This window comes from Fringilla coelebs (genome assembly GCF_963513975.1).
Source record: "Fringilla coelebs genome assembly, chromosome: Z".
Classification (NCBI taxonomy): Eukaryota; Metazoa; Chordata; class Aves; order Passeriformes; family Fringillidae; genus Fringilla; species Fringilla coelebs.
The window spans coordinates 42372668-42397398 of record NC_140031.1 but is presented as its reverse complement, the minus strand read 5'-3'; the positions used below and the strand labels follow the sequence as shown (position 1 = coordinate 42397398).

At 36.3% G+C, this 24731-nt stretch overlaps 1 protein-coding gene across 1 annotated transcript in view; it reads left to right on the top strand.

Moving 5' to 3' along the window:
• The window catches only part of ROR2 (receptor tyrosine kinase like orphan receptor 2), a 139084-nt gene that overhangs the window by 84021 nt on the left and 30332 nt on the right, over positions 1–24731 (top strand). The window contains exons 2-4 of the mRNA XM_084224912.1: positions 12558–12635; positions 22072–22359; positions 23410–23440. Coding sequence (XP_084081038.1) covers positions 12558–12635; positions 22072–22359; positions 23410–23440 — 397 coding nt within the window. The remainder of the gene's footprint in view (positions 1–12557; positions 12636–22071; positions 22360–23409; positions 23441–24731) is intronic.

Here is a 24731-nt window from a genome sequence, read left to right as displayed (position 1 = left end):
CTGAATGTGGTGCTGTGCCAAACACCACAGATCACAGCCTGAGCAGGAGTGCAGACCAAGCTGGTAATTATCTGATAGGCTCTGTACCAGCCAGACCTGGGAAATTCACAGAGCACAGAGAAAGTGGTTTTTCCTGCATGTGCTAGGAACGATAGAAATATTTGATTCTACCTTTTTTTTTTTTAAACCAGAGAAAACCCACTTAGTATTTGACAAAATATCCACTATTGAGAATAAAGAAGAGCATTTGCCATTAAGAAGTTGCCTGTTAAGCTTAGCAGTTTTCTGTCTTTACATTGTACAGTAAGTGCCAGCTATGCAAAAGTTACTTCCATTTACATCACACAAAATGGGACCCTTTCACTGATGCTTCATTATCAACTAATTCTCAGATTCCTACAAGTACCTAAAATCATGTAATTTCTTAATGTTGCTCTCCATCATAATTGCTGCCTTGATTGTTGTGCAATCAGATATATTCTCTGTCTAGCAGCCTTTCCTTCTTACTAGAATTAGCATTATGGCTCAAAAGTGTTAGGAATTAAAACCATCATATTTGGCAGTTGCATGCAGGTGCTGTTGTCTTCTGTGTGCTTTGCACTTTAGGGGTGGATCCAACCAATTTTCCAGTGGTAACTGCTGCAGCTTCCATACAGCTTGCTCCACTCCCATCTATGACCATGTTTGCATGATCAGACATGTGAGCTTTTTGTTGCATTTATTAAAAATAAAAGGCTATCATTTCAAATGAGTGCATATCTGAAAACATATTTAATGAAATCTCAGCTGGGGTTGTATGTGACTTTCTGACAAGTTTTTTTCAATATGTAGGCATGAACTTGAGGTCACAACATTGGGCTATGAGTTAACCTTGCAATGTAAAATTGCTTCTCACTTGGGTGTCATGAAAACACATGTTTTACAGCCACAGTATTTTGGATGACATAGAAGCAAGGCTGACCATGTGATGAGCAAAAACCAATGTCATTCCTGCTGTCAGAGTAACAAAACGGTGGCAAACATTGTAGGTTGCAAAATAGGAGTTTATAGATGTAAGATTCAGAGCTCTTTGATGGAGAAGATAAAACTTTGAAAGTGCACTGCACTTGTAACCAAGTGTTCCTTTCAGAACATTAAAATGGCAGCATGGCAGCCTTTAATGTTGCAGCCGAAACAAAACACTAATACAATGGTTAAATCTGATCTTGTGACCACTTACAGTTATTAAACTGGGTAATGAGCATGTTAGTGGGAGCTCAGGAAATTCTTTCCTGATATAGGGAAATAGGTGAGTTAGGTGGAAACTGCTATGTGCTTTGAGATTGCTTGCTGATGGGTACATCGTGGGCTGTCCACACTGCAGGGTTAACGAAGCTGTTCCTTGCTTTGCTTTCAGGCACGCACAGAAGAAAGGGGTTCTTGTGCATCCTTATGACCGTGTTGGCTATTGTCAGCGGGACTGACCAAGTTTTCATTGAGTTCTTTCACTGTCCACTCACTGACAGCAGCGTATATTCACATCTGGAAGCATTCTGTACACACGCTTTTTCACCTCTACTCTTGTTTTATTATTTTCCTTGAGAAGAATGTAAGCAAATAATATTCCATCTCTTTTTGTCCAGAAGACTGTTGCTTAGCTCTGTTAATTAAATAACAAAGAGGAACTATATCAAAGTCTACCTAGCATCTGAGTTTTTTTCACTCCTCTGTAGAAGAAAAGATAGTTTTAACAAACTCGGGAAGAGAAATGAGAGTTTGTTTCAGAGCAGACAACTATTATATCTTCACTGTATGTATTCAGTTGCAATACAAGAAGTCAAATTGATACAGTAGGAAGAAGATATTTCCAGTATGGACTGGATAAAACCTATCAATAGAAGCAATCTCTGATTTAGATAGCTACTCTCAAATGAAGACATATAAGTATTACTTAAACTTTACTAGTAGTGTTATTTAAATACATAACCCCATACTGGGAAATGCAGAAAGGTCTACGAAAAAAATGACATATCTTAAAATGTCCAAATTAGAAAAACTGTTTTTCATTTTTCAATGGCTAAAGTATAGATCAGGTGCTAGTTTCTTTTACAGCCTGGCACACTTTCTTATCTTTTTCTTCCCTTTTCTAGTCACAGAGGGAAATATCCACACATGCATATGCATGTGTGCACACAGTAATGTTTAGTCACAGCAATACTTGACCTGGTCAGAGGTGCTGGGAGTGTTCACTTGTGACCTGCCTGGCCACACCAACTGCACATCAACTTTCTCTCTCCATACTTGCTCCATGGCCATCAGAGATGTAGTGTTTATTGGGGGAGAGGAGTTAATTTTATAGAAATATACAGACCATAGCTAATTACTCATTATGGAGAGAACTTCCAGTGGAAAATTGTGAATTTTAAACTCTTGATCTAAAATCCAAAATACATTCTGAGAAAGAGAAGTTTGCCCTCTCTAACAATTTAATCTGGTATAATTAACTTTTTTTTACTGGTCATGATCCAAACCAATAGTAAGAAATAAACTTTACTTGTGATCAGCTCCTCTCTGAACACAGTATTTGATGTTTATTCTAGCAGTGTAATTTTGTAAAATTCCATTCTACTCTGACTTTGAGCAGGCAAATCCCAAGTAATTAGGTAAAGCTTCAGATAGCCAGCATAGTATTCTTTCTATTTGGGTCTTTAAAAAATAATTGATGCTTTGTGACAGGAAAAAACATGGATATCTATTTGTGATAATGGGTGGTAGAAGAGAGCAGGACAATCTATTTAATGATTTTATTGAAGGAAAACTAAGGCCTTATCATTGCCAGCCTTCTTTTCTTTGAGTATTGATAGCCCAAATGTCATGCTTAGGTGCCCAGGTGTCTCAAATTAGTGTCAGCTCCTAGTGTTAGAGAATTAATTATTCTTTGATTTTCATGGCATCCTTTTGGTCAAGGAGATGTTTATAATGCTTACCATAAATAATATAAAAAATGTTCTGATTAATATGATCAATATGATGAATATGATTAATATATTTACTCTCACTATTTTCCAGAGAGGAGAGTGGCTAGTTGTGACCTCCCTACCATCAAATACTGGTGCTACAACTCCTGCTTTGAAGTACAATTACAGAATGGAAACTAAACAACCTGTAGGAAGGGTTTTTTTCACTAAAGACAGTTCCTTTGCTGTTGTCAACACAGTCAGATTAATTATTAGAATAGGTGATAAGTTCTACTATATTCTGTTACACTTGATTTTGATCTGTGCTATTTTTATTTTGCCTCTTATTCTGAGGGAGATTATATTGTTGCTTTGTTCAAATATAGGAAAGAATTTAAGAGAGTGCTTAGAAAAAAGCCCATTTTCAAGTATTTTTCTGACTTGGGGTGTTTTCCTTGACTGAAGTGTTAAATATTTCAGCCTAAGGCTGCAGACAGGACTGGCATTTTTGGATTCTACTCCTTTTTTTTTCTTTCCGGAAAAAAGAGTACTGTGAAAATCATTGTTTATCCCAGTTGATGGAGTGTTGTACTCATAAATCATGATTATTTTCAAGCTTTTGGTTGAGATTATTTTGTTTTCACAGCCAGAAGCAGTAAAATAATCAATCATGTAATAATGCCATGGATAATTATCATGTTGCTTAGTGTTCTTTGAGCTACTGCAGGTGTGTTCAGAGCCTCTGCTGCCTGTGTTTAAACTGTGACTTTATAACTGAGGTGGTGAAGAGCTTTGGAATGTACCCACAATTGCCTTTTTTTTTTTTTTTCCATTATGAAATCCATAATTACTTTTGGGTTTTTTTTCCTATGATTCAAAGCTTTTATATGCTCCCTGGTATATTGTCTCTGAGTGTTTAGCATACAATTGTACAGAAAAGCTATGTTTGTGATAGCTAGTAGACTTACATTTCTGCTAAATTAAAAATAATATTGAAATCCACTTGTGGCTTAAAAAACCTCAGGTGTTTTTCAGTGTGAATATCATGGAGTTAATTCTTACTTATCAAACACTCAGAACAGTTTTATTATTTTAATTTGGAAACAACCAGTGCTATATGTTTTGCTTTTCTTGCAAAACCAGGGTTCTGGGAGACTGTGGAGTTTCTCTGTCGCAGATTTGTCTGAAATTCTGTGGTGAGTTGTAGTGATATAAATCACAACAGTCTTCCAAAAAACTCTCTTCCTCCTTTTCTCTGTCTTAGTTTCTCGCTTCCGTGCTTCTCCCTTCTTTGTGCTGACTGAAACACTCATGCAGCTGCACTGGGAACCACATCAGGGAGCTAACCTTTTCCCCTCTCAGCCTCTGGGCAACTGAGGTACAAAAGATTAACGGATATTTACTGCAGACATGAGATTCGGGTGCCCACATGCTTTTGAAAACCCCGGTAGACATCTGTCTGCATCTTTTGGCATCAAATTCTTTACTAATCTGGCCTAAGGTGACTTGGCCAGGATTTTGCAGGAAGCGCTAAGAATTGAAAATAGGATTTGGATATTCCTTCATCGTGTAGGCTGTATGCTCTTAAATGTTCTTCACATTACATTGTAAAATTAGAGGACCTGGACTTTATTGTAACTTTATCAGAGTGTTTTGGCTGGGAATTAATAGAATAATTTGTAATCCAAAGTTTAACATCTTCAAAACTTAGCTACACACTGAAAATATTGACTTGAAATGAGTATCTTCTTTTCCATGGCTTCTGTCTGTTTCACTGTCGTGTTTTGACAGCTGTTAATGAAGCTTCTTCTGTCACTGAAGTCAGAACAAATCTTTATCTCTGGTTCGTCTCACTAGCATTTCTGAACTCTTATTTTAAGTGGCAGATAGGAGCTGCAGGAGGAAGAATCTAAGTTATTCAATGGCTAAGCTCTATGATGAAAGTTGGGCAATGAAAGGATAAAGATTGACAGTGCAGTTGAAAGTGCAGCTGTGTGGTTAATGTAAAATATGCTTTAACAGTATGCGGTGTTGAAATAAATCAAGGTATTCACTGAAGTCTACATTTGAATCCCTGTTAATAATATTTTAAATGACTTATCTGATTTCTTTCTTCTCACTCTGACTTCATCATACTTGCTAAGGCGCCTGGCAGATGATTAAGAAGATAAACTGCATCTTCAGTATACTTTTTTCTGTTTTGAGGGCTCATTGCAGATCTGCGTGAAAATCAAGAATCTGTCCTTCTCTATAGTTCTGTTCTGATGACCAGCTGATCTTTTTTACTGTGTTTTAGAATTGTTTGATGGCAGGCTAATGAGGATTACTTAATTAAATGAAGAAGTTCCTGCAGGAACATTGTGAAATTTTATAAAGTGGTTTTTTCATCATGCACTTAACAACAAGTGTTCTGAAACAGAGTACTAATCTGTCTTGGATAAATCTGTGAACAAACATTCACAGCAACAGAGATTAATGTGATATGCAGATTCCTTCTTTATGCTTTTAAGTGACAAAATACAAAATTTTGAATCTCTCTTCACATGTGTTTGAGAAATGAGTCTTCATTGTGCAGAATGAAAGTGATTTAACCTCTATGGGTTTTTAAAATTTTATTCAAAATTGATGTATTTTCCATCCAAATAATGCTACTCCTTTTATTGCTACAGATCATAAACTTTGTGTCTGCCTTTTGTCCTCTAATGTAGTTCCCACGCTTTGCAATAGAGTGTTTTTCCTCATACTTACTGAAATGAAAACGTTTCAATATAGCTAATAGGTAAAATAGAAAAAAACTTATAGAGGGGAAAATCCATGCTAATGAAACAAGATGTTTTCTTTAACGGGGAATGCTTATGGATTGTGGGAATGTATTATGTAAAAGTCAGCCCTGGTTTTTTTGAAAGGTTTCTTGTCTGTGTTAAATACCAGCTTTCTGAAGGTTCTGTGACTTTTAGGCTGCTGTTGCTTTTACTTTAAATATACTTTTTAACTGTTATTTTGATATTATAAGAGAGCAGACTTAGAAGAATTTACTTCCTTTCTAATGGTCTCGTGGTGAGAATGTTTTACTACTATGAATTTACCTGAAAGTAATTTGGAAGAGTTTTGGATGGCCAGAGCACACGTTTAATTAGTTAACATGCTAACCTATGAACAGTATGCTTTGCAAGCTGATAACCAGCTAAGAAGTGACTGTTTTGCAGACTTCACCATTGTGTCAGTAGAGAAACTGCAAGAGAAAGTGAAGGTTATTTCCCCCACCTTCAGCTTTTTTTATGTGAAGCTGCAGCAGTTAAGAAACGTGTGCTGTGAAGGTTCTAATCTGCCATCACTATGAAAGGGGTGCACTGATTTTATGCTACAAACTGCATCTTTTGTAGCCTATTCACCACCCTTTACAGGTCTGCCAAGCCCACTCTGCAACTGGTTGCCAGGGGCTGCAGATGTTGGAAAAGAGAAATTTCAATGAAAGACCCTGATTCAGCAACCCAAGCAGCCTGCCTCCCCCAGCCAAAGTAATCAGATTGGCATCTGAATCAAAGGGTACAGTGGGCCCTTTGTTTGGGAGCTCCAGAGGCTAGTAATTGACAGAAGGTCAACAAAGTTTTATGAAGAAAAGAACAGAATATTAGAGGGTATTAGGCTGAAGAGAGAGAGTTTGGGAATTTTGTGTTGTTGGAAGAAAGTTAGAACTCGAGTAAAAGGTTACAGCCGCAGGAAGCAAAGGTTGCATATTGATGTTTAAATCTGAAAATGGTTTCAGCTACAGAAACAGGATTTCTGATGAGTGGAAGAAATGTCGGAACAAAAATCTGCAGTATCACTAATTGTAGGGCTGTGCAATTTTTAGTGTTGAAGGATTTATTTGTAGGCTTTGGGATTTCAAACACAATGTAGAGGGATGGTTCATTCATTGAGTCATAAGATTGGAAAAGATCTTAAGAAGTCCTGTTTCATCTGGGAGAAGAAGCATCTATTACCTGTGCAGTACCATATGCATTAGACAGTTGCCAAACCTGACACAGTAGAAAATTTCATCTACTGAGACCTCTCTGTTTGAAGAATACTTGTTCTCCGTCCATAGCTAATCTTCTTTAGACCAAGCAGGCTTAGTATTCATTATGTTTTTGATTTTCTTAGTCACATTTTGTGGACTATCTTCATGGTGCTAGTCATTGTATTTTACTTTTACTCTCATCTATCTTGAAATGGAACACAGAAAATTGAAGAAAGTTGTCTAGGGCCTTCCTAGCTTTGAGTAAATGGGGAAGATTACTGCTTTTTATGTGTGAATTCTGCCTTATTTGCAGTACCTTGCGATTGTTGACTTATGTCTGATTCTAATCAGCGTCAGCCAAGTCAGCATTGGCTTCTATTTTAGTTATTACTCATCTCTCTGCTTTATTGTAAATGCTTAAAAATAACTTCGTTGTTCCATTATTTTTCCAGGAATTGAAGTTGAGCTGATACCTCTATAATTTTCTGGCACACCTTTTTTTACCCTTTTTAATAAGTAATAGGAAACTCTTGTGTGATTTCTCATATTTTAAGATCTCATCTGTGCTCTGCAAATAATGAAAGACAGTTAATAACATTGCATGGTATTGCATCAGCCAGCCCTTAACTGCTCTAAATCAATCAGGCCCACTCTGTTTGAAAATACCTGAGTACTGCTTTTCTCTTTCTGTGCGAGACTGAGGTCTTGTTTTGTTCCTGGTATCAATTATGGTAACTCCCTCCTTGTGACTGGCTTTTTGATGAAGATTAATGTGTTGTTTTGATGTCTGCTTATGGCCATGAGCATTTTGGAATCTGTTTATTGCACTTATCGCTCAAGTAATGAATGATCTGTGAAGTCATAACCATTTCAGAGGAAAAAACATCAGTTATTTTATGATGAGTGGTTTGTGCCCTGTGAGTTGATATTGTGATCAGCTGGGCAACTTAGTTTTCAAAAGTTTAAAAGAGCCTTCCTGCCCCAGTAACACTGGATATTTGCTTCTGTATTTTGTTGGTCATTGGTGCATAAAATGGAGCAGTGTCCTGCTTCTACACAGATTCTATCTACCTGTGTAGAATCTTGTCAGTAAGAAAGTTGTCTTCAGGTTTTCAGGAGAAGCAAAATTTAAAAATAAGTGGTAATTATTTATATACAAGGAGGAAAAGAATTTTCTGTATCATCAGTTCCCTTGCTAAAGTTCACTATGCGAGTCAAAGTAACTTAATGCATTTTGTACATCAAAAGTATAGATTATTATATTATTTTAAATATAGGTTTTCTTTTAGAATGGGATTTTCCATAAGTTGAAATGGCTTGCTTTACTGCCTTGAAAAGTTAAGAAATCATTTTTGTGTGGGTGAGCAGTTTAAAAAAGTTACTGTTTACAGCATCTACGTTTCGCTTGATTGTGTGCTCCCTGAAAAGATGATTAATAAGGTATTCCTTAGTATCTGGCAAGTGGCACATCTGGCCATTGGTATTCAGTCTGAGTTCTGGTTCTGTTGAAATCTTGTCTGGTCATGCAATGTGGAATGAGAGCAGAGCACTCATGATCTCTTCTACCTTGCACTCCCACTGCAAACATAAGTTAAAGAAGTGTGTCTTCAGAAATAAACTGTGATACCCTGGAGAGAACTTATGCTATTGAAAAGTGTGAGAATAACCATATAGGAGCAGATGAGAGATCTGTGCAGTGTTGTGTCTTGACTCTGAGGACAAATCTGAAATAAAAGTGTAAGAAGAGATCTAAGTACTTACTACTCCTCTGTGCTGGGCATTTACCCAGCCTCCAGCCATTTTTAACTCAGGCACTTCAATATGCCCACAAAGGATTTCTGTGAGAGAGGTTTCACTGAACTTGTCCAGTCTTACCTGTAGGTCATCTGAACTCTGCACTCAGTCTAATCACATCTCCTCTGAGAAAACTTTACCTTGTTTTATCTTTGTTTTGAAGTTGATTGTTGCTATTTTTTCTAGCACTGCCATTTTCACCATTCTACCAAGAGTCTACCCATTCTGCAGGTTCTCATGACTCTGTAGACTTTTAGACTTTTATGGTCTTTGAACTCAGCCATCTTCTCAGAGTGACAAAGCAGCAGTACAAAAACTGGTTTATGAGTAAATATTTTCACTTCTCAAACTCTTCCAACTCTTCTGCACCCTTTTTGAAGTAAGAGAGCCTCAACACCACACAAGGAGAGCATACTAACTGCCAGAGTGAATTGGTATGATCACATGTAAGGTTCAATTATTGTGCATTTATTTTGTTACCAGTTTTTAATAACAACTGTATAGTGGATTGCTGCTGTTCTTTCAGTTTGTGCTTTGCAACTCTATCTCTTTTCTTAGTGTTGTATGACAATGCTGCATTTGTTATAGATATAAAAAAAGATGTGACTATCTGGTATCTTTGTGACAACTAAAACCAGTTTAATAAACAATTATGTTTTTCCTAGTACTAGTTTTTTACTGAAAACTGACATGAAAATTGGGCACCTTAAATTACTTCATGGAATTTTTCTCCTTCAGGGAGTGCAACAGCGCATGAATACTCTTCTTGGAAAAGATACTGGAAGTAAGAAGAAAAAAGCAAAATGGGATACCCTTTTGGAAATATTGATTAAACAAAGTGAGAAAAGGGAGTTAAAAATCAGAAGTAGACAGGAGCATAGTTTGCAGGCATCTTCAAACAAGAGTAAGACGGCAAAGAGTTGATCATGGGACATGATCAGGGTCCATGTGTACAGTACTGAGGAAAACTGGAAAAAAATGACAAAAATTGCTAGCTGTTGAGGTAAACACCATGGATTCACTCTTGGCAGGAAAAACATACTGTGTTATTAGTGCAAGATCAGAAAGCACTGAAAATAATAAAAAGAAAATAATATTCAAGAGGAGTACACAGCTCTAAGTTCTTGACTTCAGAATATTTAAATTCTGTTTAGTTCAAGAGAAAAAGATTTTATTTTATTGTGGTGACTTGCTGGTTATCTTTTTAGTCTTGAAAACTTAATTTTTCATATAGATAATAAAGTTTTTGTGTTTTAAGTTGTGGTAGAGAAACTTTAGGATTAAAGCTTGGAATTTGTCATAAATGTAGTTGAAGTGCAATTTTGCTGTTTATAGAAAATATACATATTTCTTTCATAAAAGCAAGTTTAAGTGACAGATCTGATTTGTATTTATGATTTGCAAAGAACACAAAGGATTTTAATTTTACCTTTGCTTAGTTCTGGAGATTTCGATGATAGGTGGCATCTATGGTTTGTAATTGTTCTCTGCTCAGGCACATTTGAAGATTGATGTTTTTTCCAGACAGAAGCATATCAAGTACAAGACTGACATCACATAAAACTATTATTGGAATTTTTTAAAAACAGCAAATGCTTTTGTTTCTTTCCACCTTTGTTCTGAAAAACTTAAAAAGATTAAGAGATATGGGCTTGGGAAGGAGAGATGAGAGAGGAAAACATTTCTGTGCTCATTTATCTGAACTTCTAATGTCTTTTTCTGTTGTGAGTCCCATGAGATTACTGAAGAAATGGAAACAGCTATTTTAAAGTTGAAGATGTGGTTTTAAACCAAAAGTGCCACTCAGATCTCAGGCAACGTGAAGTCTGGATAACTGAGTGTTAAGCAATCAAGCAATCAAAGACCCTTAAGAAGAGTTTTGTAATAATGCTCCACTCTGTGAATGCTGGTGGATTATGATCAACAGAATAAGATATGAGCAAGTGCTTGTGGACTAAAAAACTGGTCAGTTTGCCTACTCTTCTTTCTGCTCATCTTGGATTTGTCTTCCTTGTGGCCAGTAAATGCTGTTGCCCCTTCTAAACCCTTGTGTGACAGAGAGAAGCTCAAGCAAGAGCAAGGAGTAGAGGTGAACTTGTCTTGCTGCCCCTTGGTAAGAACAAGATGTGATGTATCTCTGAAATTTGACAGAATATGCCTGTCACGCATTCACCACTTCACCCTGAACCAAAAAGATCAGCAAAGGCTCTGTGCAGCTAAAAGTCAGGTGCTAAGTCTGTACCATGCCTGCAGGGGTATGAAAACACACCATGCTGGGATTTGCAATGACAAGGTTGGCAATAGCCGGCTTGGCCACTCATCTCCATTTCTCCCTCCAGTCTGCAGGTGGATATTGTCTATGATTTCCACTGGCCAGTGCTGGGAGTGGCAGAAGATGGAGGATGTCTGCCCAAGCCTTAGCTGTTCCAAATGGAAGGATTGTGTTACCAAGGGTACTACACCCTCTTCACCATCACTCTAATTGTGGTGTCTGAGAATGAGCACACAAATCAAGTGGAATCTTTACTATTGCCAGGCGAAGAATCTTGAGCAATGGGAGATAAAGGTAGCGATGAAGTAGTGACAGGTGACAGTACTGTGATGAAAGAAATACTTTCAGACCCAGCCTGCTGTGGAGAATGTCTCTGATTTCTGTGTTTTACCTGATAAAGGCAAGTTAGCTGAATCTCTTCTCAGATAATGGCTGAAAGAATAAACAAACAAACACAAAACTGTCTCAATTATTTTCTTCTTTGAAAATATGGTGTAAGATAGGGGTAAGGTTACTTGTGTTTTACTTGCATTCAGAGTGGTATTGTAGTTTGAAGAAGGGGTAATGGAGACAAAAGGAAGCAGGAGAGTCTTTTCTCTAGCTTCATTTCACCTAAAACGATACCATCAACACCCCTAACAGATCTACAATGAATCCCAGATCTTTCACTTCAGATCTAGATGACCTTAGATTTGCATATCTTTGTGATATGCTAAGGATGTAAGGAATTTGGATGACTGAATATAAATCAGAAAATATAAAAAATTAGGGGATGTAATTTTAGAAGCTGTTTAGTTAAACATCTATACTGTTATCTGAGTTAGAACTTCAGTTCTGTTCCTTACCTAATATTTTTAAAAGGGAGAGCAAACAGGTGATATTTAATGGTTGGAGTTTTGCAAGACCTGCGAATGCAAAGGAACTTCAAAGTACTGTCTGCAGTGTGCTAGCTTGTTCTGATATATTAGACAGAAAAAAAGGAGCACATACAGAAGGTGTCTGTCCATTTCCTCACACTTCGAAATCCTTGGAAAACAGTTATTATAGTTTAATTTCTAAAGATATCTTTTAGGGATGAGGCTGAGAGTAGGATGAGAAAGTCAGTAGCGATGATGAGTCTGACCTCTGGAGATGGAATCTGAATTACCATAGTGTAAGTTTAAAAGCAAGTTTATGCCATTTTGTAACTGACACTATCAGTAAAGCTCAGGTATACTGTTTAATTTGCTAAGCCACCATTGCTTCCAGGAAATGTTTGCATTCTTTGTAAAAACGTGTGGACTTTATTCTACTAAGAACTGGAATGTAGTTTTTAATGCTTTCTATTTTGCCAAACACCAAGTAATCCACAAAGTAGTTATTGTAGCGTTTTCTAATCTGCAATGGATAAATCCTCACCTTTTCGATATGCGTTTCCTGTGTGCTGTCTTTTCCATGTGCAACTCTGGAAGCAGAATGTGGACTTGGAGAATGTGCTGAACTCACTGTTATAATGCTGTTTAACAGAAAGATTAGCTCACCACCTCAGTTCAACAAAATCTTCTTTTCTTTGTAGGTGAAATGGAAATTCCAGATTCAAACGATCCCTTAGGTCATGTGGATGGACTTGAGAGACCAATTCCAACACCTAAAGGTAAAATGCATTCTAATTTCATTGCCCTGCTTAAGTATAAACATTCTTCAGAAAGGATCAGCAAAATCCTGTCATGGTATGTTCCCTGTCTATTAATACAAGTCTGCAAGGAAGGCAACCTTCCTTTCTTGAATTAGCACTTCTGATTCCAAGCAGGGAATTCCAAGCAAGGATAAAAGAGTCTATAAAAATTAATTTTCAAGCATGCTGAGTCCCCCCACATGGAGGGGTTAGTGTGCTATTATTACCTTCCTAGCATATTTTATTTCACATTGTTGCCAGGAAATTGATTTAATGTTGTACAGTGCCACACTTAGCATATTCAGGTAAATGTTATGTATTGGTGTCTTTAGTTTAAGGCAATTAAATCTAGCCCATTACAACACAAGGATACGTACTTTTAAAGTAGCTCTGAGCATTAATGCTTTGGTTTTTTAAACTGACTGTAGTGTCAGGATTTCTAGGTGTTTATTAGTTAACATAAATTTTGTGACACTTTACCACTTAAAACTATTGATTCAAATGCTATTGTTGGATCTGAAGATGCACATATTTACTGCAAATTGTGCTTCCAATTGTAATTTGGTGCAATTTTCTAAAGCAGAAAATTCTCAGTATTCTACCTGAAGAACAATATTTTTTTCAGTTGCATACTGAATTTATCTTTTTATGGATGCGTTGCTGTAATGTCAACTCTTATGCTAAAGAAAAGTGCCAGATAATAATGTCAGCTTCATTAATGAGCACGCGTTGAAATCTACGGAGCTGTGGTATTGAATGGATCTTCTTGCAGTTTGTCTTTCAGAGGAACATGAATTTTGGGGGTAGTTTGGAATATCGTTTCTCTTCTCATAGATATCCAAGGTTATCTAATCCTTATTGTCCACCTGAATATTCGTTAGATTTCTTACCCTAAATGTGAATATTGAGAGGATTTTTATGGAATCTTCCTTTAAATTTTGTCCATAAAGACCGATGACTTTTATGGAATCTTCCTTTAAATTTTGTCCTTAAGATAGATGTGTTTCTGTTTACACATGTAACAACCTTGCTTCTGATTATCAGCATGGGTCTAAGTCCCTCCTATTTGGAAAGAAGACCTGGTACACTCTATTTCTCAACTCTTTGCTACTTTCTGAAATTGCTGAGATATTTTAGAAGTTTAGAATTTGAGATTTATTCTGGGAAAAAAATTTAGTAGTAGTAATTCCTGTCAGTAGCACTGTATTATTACCAGTTGTTTTATTCACACTGAAGTACATAGTACTTTTGATGAAAAAGGGCCATGTTTAATTTTTAACTACATCTGATAGGCTTGTTTGCCTGGCAAGTTGGTCCCACTTCTCTCTTTTGTTATGTTTGAGCTTTTAAGACTACAGACATAAAAAGGGGTGGTGGGGTGTTTGGTTTTTTTTTGGTGTGGGGTTTTTTTTTTGGTTTTTTTTGGGGTTTTTTGTTTTTTTTTTTTTCTTTTTTTTTTTTCATGTGACAGTGGTTGGTTAATTTCTTGTTGAAAAAGGAGTTCCACTTCCTTCCTTTGCAGAGCCACAGGCAATATCTGTCTGAGGAAGTAATTAATCACATCTCAAACATTTCTACACCATAAGAACTGTGCATTTCCTTCAGAAAAAAAAATAAGGAAGAAAAAAAAGAGCCCCATGTTCTTAAGTTATTCACTGGTATCGAATCAGTTGTTAGTTTCCAGCATGCCTAGTTTGGAAATGGCCTCATTTGCTCCCTTTTCTTTTATTTTTAATTTGGGCACAAAATTCTCCATAGAAGCAAAGCTAGTTGGAATGTTAGCTCAGGTGTTTCTGTTTCTGTGTCATAGTAAGGTATCAGGTTTTGTTACAAAAAACCACTGGACAGTTCTATTTCAAAGTTTGGGCATACCGTTGAAATCATTAGAAACAGTTCTTAAGCCCTTCCATCAAATCAACCTTCTTCCTTCCTTCTGAAATATTTTTTTATTTTGATTTGCTTGCAAACTCCTATTTTAAAATTTTTCTTATTTTAGAATAGACCCAAAACAGGCAGGGAGATAACCAGATTTAATAATATCCAAATTAAAACCCACTTTAAATGTACCAAGTGTATTAGTCATCCTCTTCTCTAGAATCTTCCAGAAGTCCTGAGAAATGTTTCTGTTTCCAATCAATACCTTTAAGCAAGGTATTATTAATAATGCTCATTTTAAAAAATGTTGAAAGTCTCTTCCTACAAGTGAAGCTAGCCTTTTGATAGTTGATGGAGAAGGGACAATAGCCTGGCTAGGCCTTTGAGGAGAATTTATTTTCCCTTGTTTCCTTTAAATGAGCACATGAATGACTAAAAAGCACTGTGTCTGAGCAATGTTTCACTGAAAACCAGTGCAGAGCACTGAGCATTTGTTGTAGAAGAACTTAGGTCTGCTTTGGAATAAAAGTAAAACATTCAAGCACAGTCCAATTGTCCTCTCAGTCCAGTCAGTCTTTGTAAAGTTGATAGTTTCCCCAATCTTACTTTCAAGTAAGCTTCACTGGGTGTCTTACTCTTTTCCACAGACAATCTAACATACCCTCACTGGGTCCTAAAAGCCCACTGATTTCAGAGGAGAGGACAATGAGCACATTGTGACAGTGTTTCAAAGCTAATTCTGCTTCATTCCTGGAGTGGTAGTTGTTCATTCCTTGTTCCTAAGGACATTTCAAGAGAATGTGAAACAAATCAACTTATTTTACATGTTTCTGGATGGATTTTTGTACCTTGAGAAAAAAAATTGGATGGAGGATGAGATGCAAATTGGATTAAATTAGGCTGTAAATGTATCATTTCATCTGGAAATGTTATGCAGCAGTATATAATAGTGTAGTTTCTTTAGCTACTCGTGTATTTTGGAACATCTGCCAATATCCTGTCCATTTTCTAATGGGACCCAAATAAACTATAAATCCCTCATCTTCATATCAAGATTAAATAAAGCAGAGGATGAAGAACTGGGGAGACTTGTTTTTATTTCGGAAAATGTTCTGTGCAAGTAATCATGAGTCTTAGGCTTCAATCTATCCTCCTTAGTAGGATGATATTTCTCGGTTTATTTGGAATTCTGATTTACTTGTGGATGGAGTCACTTTACTGGACTCCCACCACCCACCAAGGTGTTACGATGCCATTGATGTCCCCTAAGATCAGCATTGTCATACACACCTCTAGAAAGACATAATTTGCATTTCAGAAACTTTCACATGCATTTTCTCTTACTATAGTCTTCAGTTCTTGTATAAGCTTAAGAAACTCCATATCTCATGGATATTCTTTATAGATTACCTGTCAATTTAATGAACAATTTATGCTTAGTACTGTGTTCATAACACAGTAAATTTTTGGTGTCTTCCTCAGCATTCCATAAGCCAAAGTATGCATCCTAGGTGAAAAATTATGTCTTATTGTGGGAAAATGTGACTTTGCCTATGGTGGAAATATCATTAGTTTAATTACTCAAAATATTGTCCCCAAACCTTTTTGTGTCGGATATAAGTTTATATTAGTCTAAAAATGTCAGAGCAGAAATTTGCCATATGAAAGAGCTGTGGTGAGCAAGATCATGCTCTTTTATTTATACCTAAGAAAAAAAGACTATCTGAAGACAAAAACTAAAAAAGCTGGGAAGGCATTAAAAAAAAAAGTAAGATAGGTTAGGGAAAAAAATCCCACATTGCTTTTTACATAAAATCAATATCCATATTTTCATAGGAGTTTTGAACACCAGAAGTGTTTGATTCCATGAATTTGAAAATGGTCTAAATTTGTGCAGTTATGCAGAAAAAAATGTATTTGCCCTTTTTTTTTAACAGGTGATTTTAAATTCTGAGTATCTCAAGCTGAGACTCTTGTAAACTGTAATGTGTTCTGTAATACCAAATGAATGGCCTTATGAGCTTTTTGGACTGTTGCATAAAGTTAATGAAATAAATATTTATAACTTATGGAGAAATAAGTATTCTAAAAAGTGATAAAACATATATACAATTATTACTACTTGCTCTGAAAAGGCTGTTGTATCCTCAGGTATCTAGCCATTTATGAATCAAATTTTCCTTTCTTTTTCTCAAAAACTGGGTATTCAGTGTTGGTGTTTCTTGTGCAGTGCAGAAAGAAAGGTGAATCCACTTGGATAGGAGCCAAAGTAGATGATTATCTCAGAGCGTGATTATCTCAGGAATACAGAAAGATGTGAATCTCAGTGTAGTATCACCGATACTGACACTTTGGCTATGTGTAAACTGTCAGATCACTTAGACTCTCCTTGCTCTACTTTCTGCTTTTGGGAAATAAGTGTGATGATCATGCCATCTCATGAGACTTCAATATTCATAAATTATTTGGAAGTTCTGAGCTAAAAAGGGTTTAAAAATTGTTACTAAGTACTATTCATGGTTGCCATCTTGAAGCTTATTTTAAAATTATGAATGCATAAATATTTTCAAAATCACATAGAAAAAAAGGAAAAACAATAAAAAATGAACAGGAACTAAAACTTGAATTGAAAACAATTAAGGCATAATTTACATGATCTAAAGGAACTAAAGTGCCTTAAAATATTTTTTTAGAATGGACTTCAAAATCATAGCTAAGATCTTAAAATAACAAAAGAAGAACAATCATTTTATATTGTGTTTATGCCAAGAATAACACATATGGTTTGAGCCAATAACTTGGACATGTAAGTGCCAGAATAATGTAAATAAAACTAAGAAATATAATATGCATGTGAGGTCTTAGTGATAGTTGCACCCTTTAGGTTTTTAGTTTAGTATCTATTCTTGTGCATATCTTGACAATGATTTGACACACTCTGGAAAAGCTTATTTTTATATTCTTGCCAAAACATGAATAATAGACCTGTCATCTTAATGTTGATTTTCTTTGGGATTCTGTTTGATATATTTATATCAAATTTATTCTATTTAAAAATATGAAGTACTGGCAACCTAACAAAGGTTTTCCAAATATGAAAGAGTTTTGCTGGAATTCATGTCAATCATTTCCCTAAGCTGTGTTATTCATAGAGTACATAGAATATGATAGCAAAACATAATATATAGATTAAGTTGCATTGTCCTCTCATAGCTTCTTGACAGAACAGTTTTTAATCTGTTCAAGCAATATAAATACTAGTACTAGTTGTAGACTATGTTGGAAACCATAATGAAAGAGAAATTTAATTTGCAGCAGTTTTGCCTACAGCAAATGCAGAAATATCTACCAGATAGATTTTCCTTTTGACATAGTTGAACCATGCCAAAGATCACTGAAGGCAAAGGAAGCATTTTCCTTCATTTCAATGACCCTTGGAAAAACCAGAGTATAAGAACCATTATATAACAATATTAATTTCACAACACAGGAAATTTCTGGATATTTTACTTGTATTTTTTAAATGAATTATATTTGTTATCTATCTCCCAAATAAAATAAAAATCTTTATAATATGACTTTTACAATGCAGGACATTCACAGGTTTGGCAATATGTAACAGTAACAAAATATTATTATAGAGTATTTATTTTCTGTTTCAAAATTATGTTAGTATTAAAACAGATTAACAATTTTGTTCCAGTTTTTAAAAATCCTACTTGACTAATGCTTAACACAAAATACAGGGCGCAAGTTAAATACAAGTTCTAGCATTTTCACGCTTCATTTTCCTTTGTACCTGTCCAAATTAAGATTTACTAAGACAGAAGGAGAACTACATTGGGAAAAAAATTGCTTTGTACATTGTTGAGGTCCTAATTTATCCTGGGAAAATTTGTTTTTTTCCCCAAAGCATTTTGTCAAACTGGCACCTACACTGTGTTTGTGGTGTGATGCACATTACCAAAAAAGTAACTGCTGATTATCACCACAGAAATTAAATAAAGAAAACATTCTTTAGAACATGGTTGGTTAAATTTTCCACTTTGTTTGAAAGAATTGCAATTATGGGTTATCTAAAGCGGACACCAAATAACAGAGCAGCTAAACAAATGGCTGCCCACTCTGTCATAGAGATACTTCAGAATCAGTGAGCACATAAACATCGCTTTTCAAAGAGGAAATGAAACTCACAAATAGAGAGTGTGCAGTTCAGGGTGGACAGAGGCAGAGAATAGGCCCTGAGCTGCCCCACTGGTCTTAGGCTGCTCTGGAGAACTTTGGAAAACACAAATGCTTTGAAGTTCATTAGGTTAAAATATTTATTACTTGGTTTGTAATAACAAGGTAATATAAAAAACTGCAGAAAATACCTGTAAAATTGGCAAGAGTAATGATGAACTAAAGCTGAATTTTGACCTGCAGGAAATAGATGCAGTGATGCTGACTTCAGGCAAAGTCTATCTAATTGCACTGGGTCTGAATGAACCCATAAGTCTTTGGCATTGCTTTCCATGGTAATAGTTTTGTTCTTGTTATTATTAGGATCAGATTCACAGATTCATATGAAATATTTTGGATGGCTTGAAGATATGGATCTAATTACTTCCTGCAGTAGTTCTGTTTTAATTAGTAAAACAGAAAGTTCAAACATGGATTTAATCCTGAGTTAATAAATCCTAATGAGCAAATTTACTATCTGTTTTCATCCAAATATATTTGAATTTAATATCCATGACTATCTCAAAAAGAGGACTCCACCCAGCTGATTTAAAATCAGAAAAAGTGAAATGATGACAAGGGTTTGAGCCAGGTATAAGCTGACCAATGGCTCAAGAACAATATAACCCTCTCATGTACTTGCATGTGAAGAGCAAAAAATATATTAGAGAGCCAGACAAATCACAGTCCCTCTCTGTCATCTTACAGGACTTGAATTGGCCTCACCTTTTAGACAGATGTCTGCTTCTGTCATTTCTTGGGTATCAGAAGCATCTCTGAGCCAGATGAACGTACCTCTGTGCTGACTCTGTGGTGGAAGAGGCCCTTCTTTGCAAAAAAGGTCTTGAAATTATTTTGCCTGCCTTGTATGAGCACATTCAGCCTGTCCCCATGATTGCTGAACCTGAGACCCAAAGAACTACAGAACATTCCAGCCTGGGAAGCACCTCCAAAGGTCATCCAATCCAACATTTCTGGGGAAAGGAGGCTTAGACTAGACGATCTAGTACTCTGTCCAATCACATCTTGAAAACCTCCAGCGATGAGGACCCTACTGCATCTCTAGGCAGTTCATTTTCCAGGGAATTGTTCTCACCACAAAAAATTTCTTTATTCTATTGAAATGAAATTGTTTCACTGGCTAGTTTCACTTACTACCCTTTGTCTTCTCCATGTAGCTCCTTGTGACAAGTGTCTCCGTTCTTTTTGAACGTGCCTTTTAGGTACTGAAAAACTGCGATGATGCCTGGCTGTTCTCCAGGGGGAAGAGAAGACTTAACTATTTCAAGTCTTTCCTCATAGGACGTGTTGTCTAGCCCTTTGATGATATTGGAAGCCCTCTTTTGAACCCTCTCCTGTCTTTTTGTGTTATTTTTGCATTTTAGGGATCAGAACTGGACATGGTACTCCAAGTGTGGCCTGATAGGCACTGAGTAGATGAGGATTGTGGTATCTCTGTCTCTGCTAGGTAACACCTTTATGGATGTTGCCCAGTATCTCAATGGTGCTCATGAGAATAAACTACATACAGACTGTGGAAAGGTGGTGGAATAAATCTAAATAACAAGCTATGAGTGAAGTAGCCATTGAAAATCCTTTTCTAACTTGTGGTAGGACTGATCGTGCTTTCTTTCATGCTGCTAGAAATGCTTATGTGTGTAAAATGTTGGCTTAAAGAGAAGCTTTAATCAATGGCTTCAGTTGACTATATCAGGAAGCAAATTTACTGGTTTTGTTTTCCCTGCCAGAATGTCACCATAGTATTTCTATTTCTTCAGTTATGAAATGTAAGAACATAACAAATTGCATTGTAGTGGTGTGGCATTGCTGAAAGCTTTAATATACATTTTCTCTCTTTTGTATAAGTTATTCAAAAATAAATATTGTTTGTATTCTGTCAGAATGTTTTGAAGTCTGCTAAAGATTTTAAATTAAAAATAGGGCCAACTAATATAAAATTACATAAACAATAATTTATTATTTTATGCCAAAAAATTATAAAATAATTTCCCTGTAAATTTTCAATATTGTGTGGAGATTTTACATACTTGGATTGATTTAATTTTCTATTTAGACTTATTCTATTAATCTTCTGTTTAGTGAACAAACTAAATTTGCACTTGCCGACATTGCACGCTCATATTATTCATTATAACAGGATTTCTTTTGAAGGGCCAGCGGTAGAGAACAATGTAATACGCAGAAAACCCAGGAAGGGTCTACATGTGGACATCCATCAGAATTATTTGATATTTGTATTCAGCTGCCATAAAAATATAATGTAATTTGAATTCCTGATGCTTTATGTCTAGAAGGTCTAAATTGACTGGAACAAACACATGAGCATGACAGCTAGATACTTATCTTACCTCTTTTGTAAGGTAATATAGCAACATTACTGTATCAGTGGAATTGCATATTGTCAAGCTTTCAGTTTGTGATGTGTATTAGTTGCAGGACCCCCAACACCAAATTAAATTTATAAATAATAACCTACAAAAGATTGGATTGTCAGGTTTTGACAGTGCGCTTCATCAATTCTTTCCTTTTTGTCATCTCTAGAGATCACCGATCCATACAGGTGTTTCCTTGGCCATATATTTTTACATGATGTAAAAATGGCAGTCTATAATCAGCTTATGGGTCCCCTCTATATCACAGGTTACTTCTGAAATTGAGACAGTATTTCTTTAAATTGAATGTGAGACATACAATCTTGAAAATTTATTATAATATAAGCCTGTCCAAATCAACCTAATTTTGAGCTTTTGTTCAGTAACTAACAAGTCAAATTAATATCTAAAAGTAACTTTTCCAGTTGTAGTTCTTTTTGAGACAAAAAGAACTGTGATCATGCAAGAAGATTATGTGGTAAAATCACAATGATATTCCAATATGGTTACAACCGGGATTATTCTTCCATGGAGCAAGGATGTATTTTGCTGTTGGAACAGACCAGCACAAGATATATGTTAGGATGTCAGTATTTTATCCTGTCAGATGTAAAAAAAGTCACTGCTGCTTCAAATAAACAGTAAGGAGTGTAATAGTATCAATTCATGGCTGACCTTTGAATTTGCGTACCTACCTGCACATAAACATGAAGTCAGTAAGGAAACATAAATTGGAGTGTGTTGCTGTGGTGTTCTTAGGAAAGTGAATTGCATTTTTTTAATCTTAGGAAAGTGAATTGCATTTTTTTAATCTTAAAAGAAAACTGAAATTGTTTCCAAGGTTCTCTCTTTAAAAAGTACCTTTAAGCAGGCTTTTACCTCAACCCAAGTAAAGTTTGATCTTTTTTGACCTTTTATCCTCTTAGGTTATTTCCTGACCTTCTTGGAACCGGTAAACAATATCACTGTAGTCCAGGGGCAAACAGCAATCCTCCACTGCAAGGTAGCAGGAAATCCATCTCCGAATGTCAGATGGCTAAAAAATGACGCTCCAGTGGTTCAGGAGCCAAGACGGATCATCATCAGAAAAACAGATTATGGTTCACGTCTAAGAATCCAGGATCTGGATACCACAGACACAGGATACTACCAGTGTGTGGCTTCAAATGGGATGAAGACAATAACTGCAACAGGAGTTTTGTTTGTCAGGCTTGGTAAGTTCCTGGCTTTTATGACTACTCAGACTGCTTTATAGACTAGGTATTAGTTTTAACCATAGCATAATGAGAAATGAATTTAAAGTTTTAAGAAAAATTCTCAACACAAAAGAAAATAAAGTCAGTGCCTGGGGCCTCTCTCCCAGCACAGAACTTCTCAATTGAACTTGATACCTCTTTAGTGGTAATAAAAGAAAGTAAATACAGATGTAGAGGTCTGTAAATACACAGAAGAAAAAAAATTAAAGAAGTGCCAGTAAAAAATACAAAAAGGTAACATTTCATTGCCTGGAGTTTTCACTCTACTGCTGAACTCAGTCTGTGAAAAAAACCCCAAAAACTGATGAGAAGAATAAGAAGCAGTTTTCTGTGTGATGTTCATAGTTCTGGGCCCATCCTTGTTCTGTACTGCTATGTGGAGTGTGGCCTCAAATTCTGTCTTTTGACATGAGAAGGTACAAGAAACCTTTGAACAAGTTATATTACATTTTGGAGACTTAATAGCCCAATCTGGAAGCCATCCTTTTATTTATCTTGCCTTTGGAGCAATGGAAGAAAAAATTCCAGATACATCTTTTAAAATTTTTTTTTCTTATTTTGTAATGTAAATAATGGATTCCACAGTTTAGTGTGTAGTGATTGAGTATTGAAGCGCTGAATATTGACCCTTGCTCCTGCTGTTGCAAAAGTTGATAATCCCCTTGCCACATCCTAAATTCTGATAGTAAGGCACAGTTGGGGCTTATTAAAAGGTAAGTGAGGTGTTAAAATAACTAACTACCCGTCTTTATGGTAGAAAATATTTTATGAAAAAAATTAAGTCCATTCAAGTTGCTGCTGGAGCAGACAGTAGATTCATGTGATTTTTATTTGTGGCTTTGAAAATAACAATATATAATTATGTTCAGGAATGCAGAGGGTTTTCTTTGGATCTTGAGATAAACTTTCCTTAAAGAGACAATTTCCTTTAGATTGCTATTGACTTTTTTTATTATGTTGTCCTTGAGCTAAACTTGTCGGCAATACTTGTTTATTTTATGTTTGCAGGTCCAACAAACAGCCCAAATCACAATCTTCAGTAAGTACTCTTTGGAAAATTACTTAATGTGCTCTGACTACTTTTGCTCTGTCAGTATTTAGTTCATAAACTCAGTAAACGCTGCCTGCAACCACAGTGTTCTTGCTAAAAGTATCTAATTTGACCAAAAACTCTCAGAATGGATGCAACTTTTTTAGACAGGGGTTACAATGGGTTTTGACTGTTCTTGAGCAACTTCTGCTTGCTTATTTCATATTCTGAACAAGCAAATTACCACAAAGTCATGTTGGAACAGTAATTGTTTACAAGGCAAGTATGGGCTTGAAGAGTGGTTAAAAATGAATGGGTGAAATGCTTAGCTTGCTGTGGTTGCAAATTTACCCATGTTATATTATTATAACTTGAAGAGCCAGGTAAAACAAGACTGGAATCCTGTTGTTGAGTAGCTAGGGAAAACCTCTGTTTGTTAGAGTGATTTTGACTTGAGAGGTGGTTTAGTGATTTCTGCAAGACACCTGGGTTCACTCGCTGATTCAGTTGTAAGGATGAAAAGTGAATCATAGAATGGTCTGGATTGGAAGAGACCTTAAAGTCACCCAGTCCCAATCCTTCTGCCATGGGCAGGGACACCTTCCACTTTATCAGGTTGTTCCAAGTCCCATCCAGGCTGGCCTTGAACGCTTCCAGAGTTGAAGTATCCACAGCTTCTCAGAGTGGCCTGTTCCAGCTCTTCACCACCCTCTGAGTAAAGGGTTTCTTTTTAACATCTAACCTAAACCTGCCCTTTTACAGCTCAAAGCCATTGCCCCTAGGCCTGCACTGTCTCCCAGTATAAAAATCCCCCTCCTTCCTTTTTATGAGAACCTTTTAAGGCTGCAGTGAGATCACCCCAAAGCCTTCTCTTTCTCCAGGCTTAACAACCCCATCTCTCTCAGCCTGTCTTCACAGAGAGGTGCTCCAGCCCTCTGATCATCTTCATGGCCCCCTCTGGACCCACTCTAAGAGGTCCACACCTTTCTTGTGCTGAGGATGGCAGAGCTGGACCGAGGATTCCAGATGGGGTCTCATGAGGGCCGTATGGAGTGGTAGAATCTCCTCCCTTACGCTGTTGGACACTGCTTTGGATGCAGCACAGGATACAATTGTCCTTCTGGGCTGAGAGCTCACATTTTTGGGTCACTTCCAGCTTTTCACCCACAAGAACCCCTGAGTCCTTCTTCAAAGAGCTGTTCTCAGTGACTTGATCTCCCAGTCTGTGTTCATGTCTGGGATTTCCCCAACCTTGGCGCAGCATTTGGCGCTTAATCTTGTAGAACTTCATGAGGTAGGT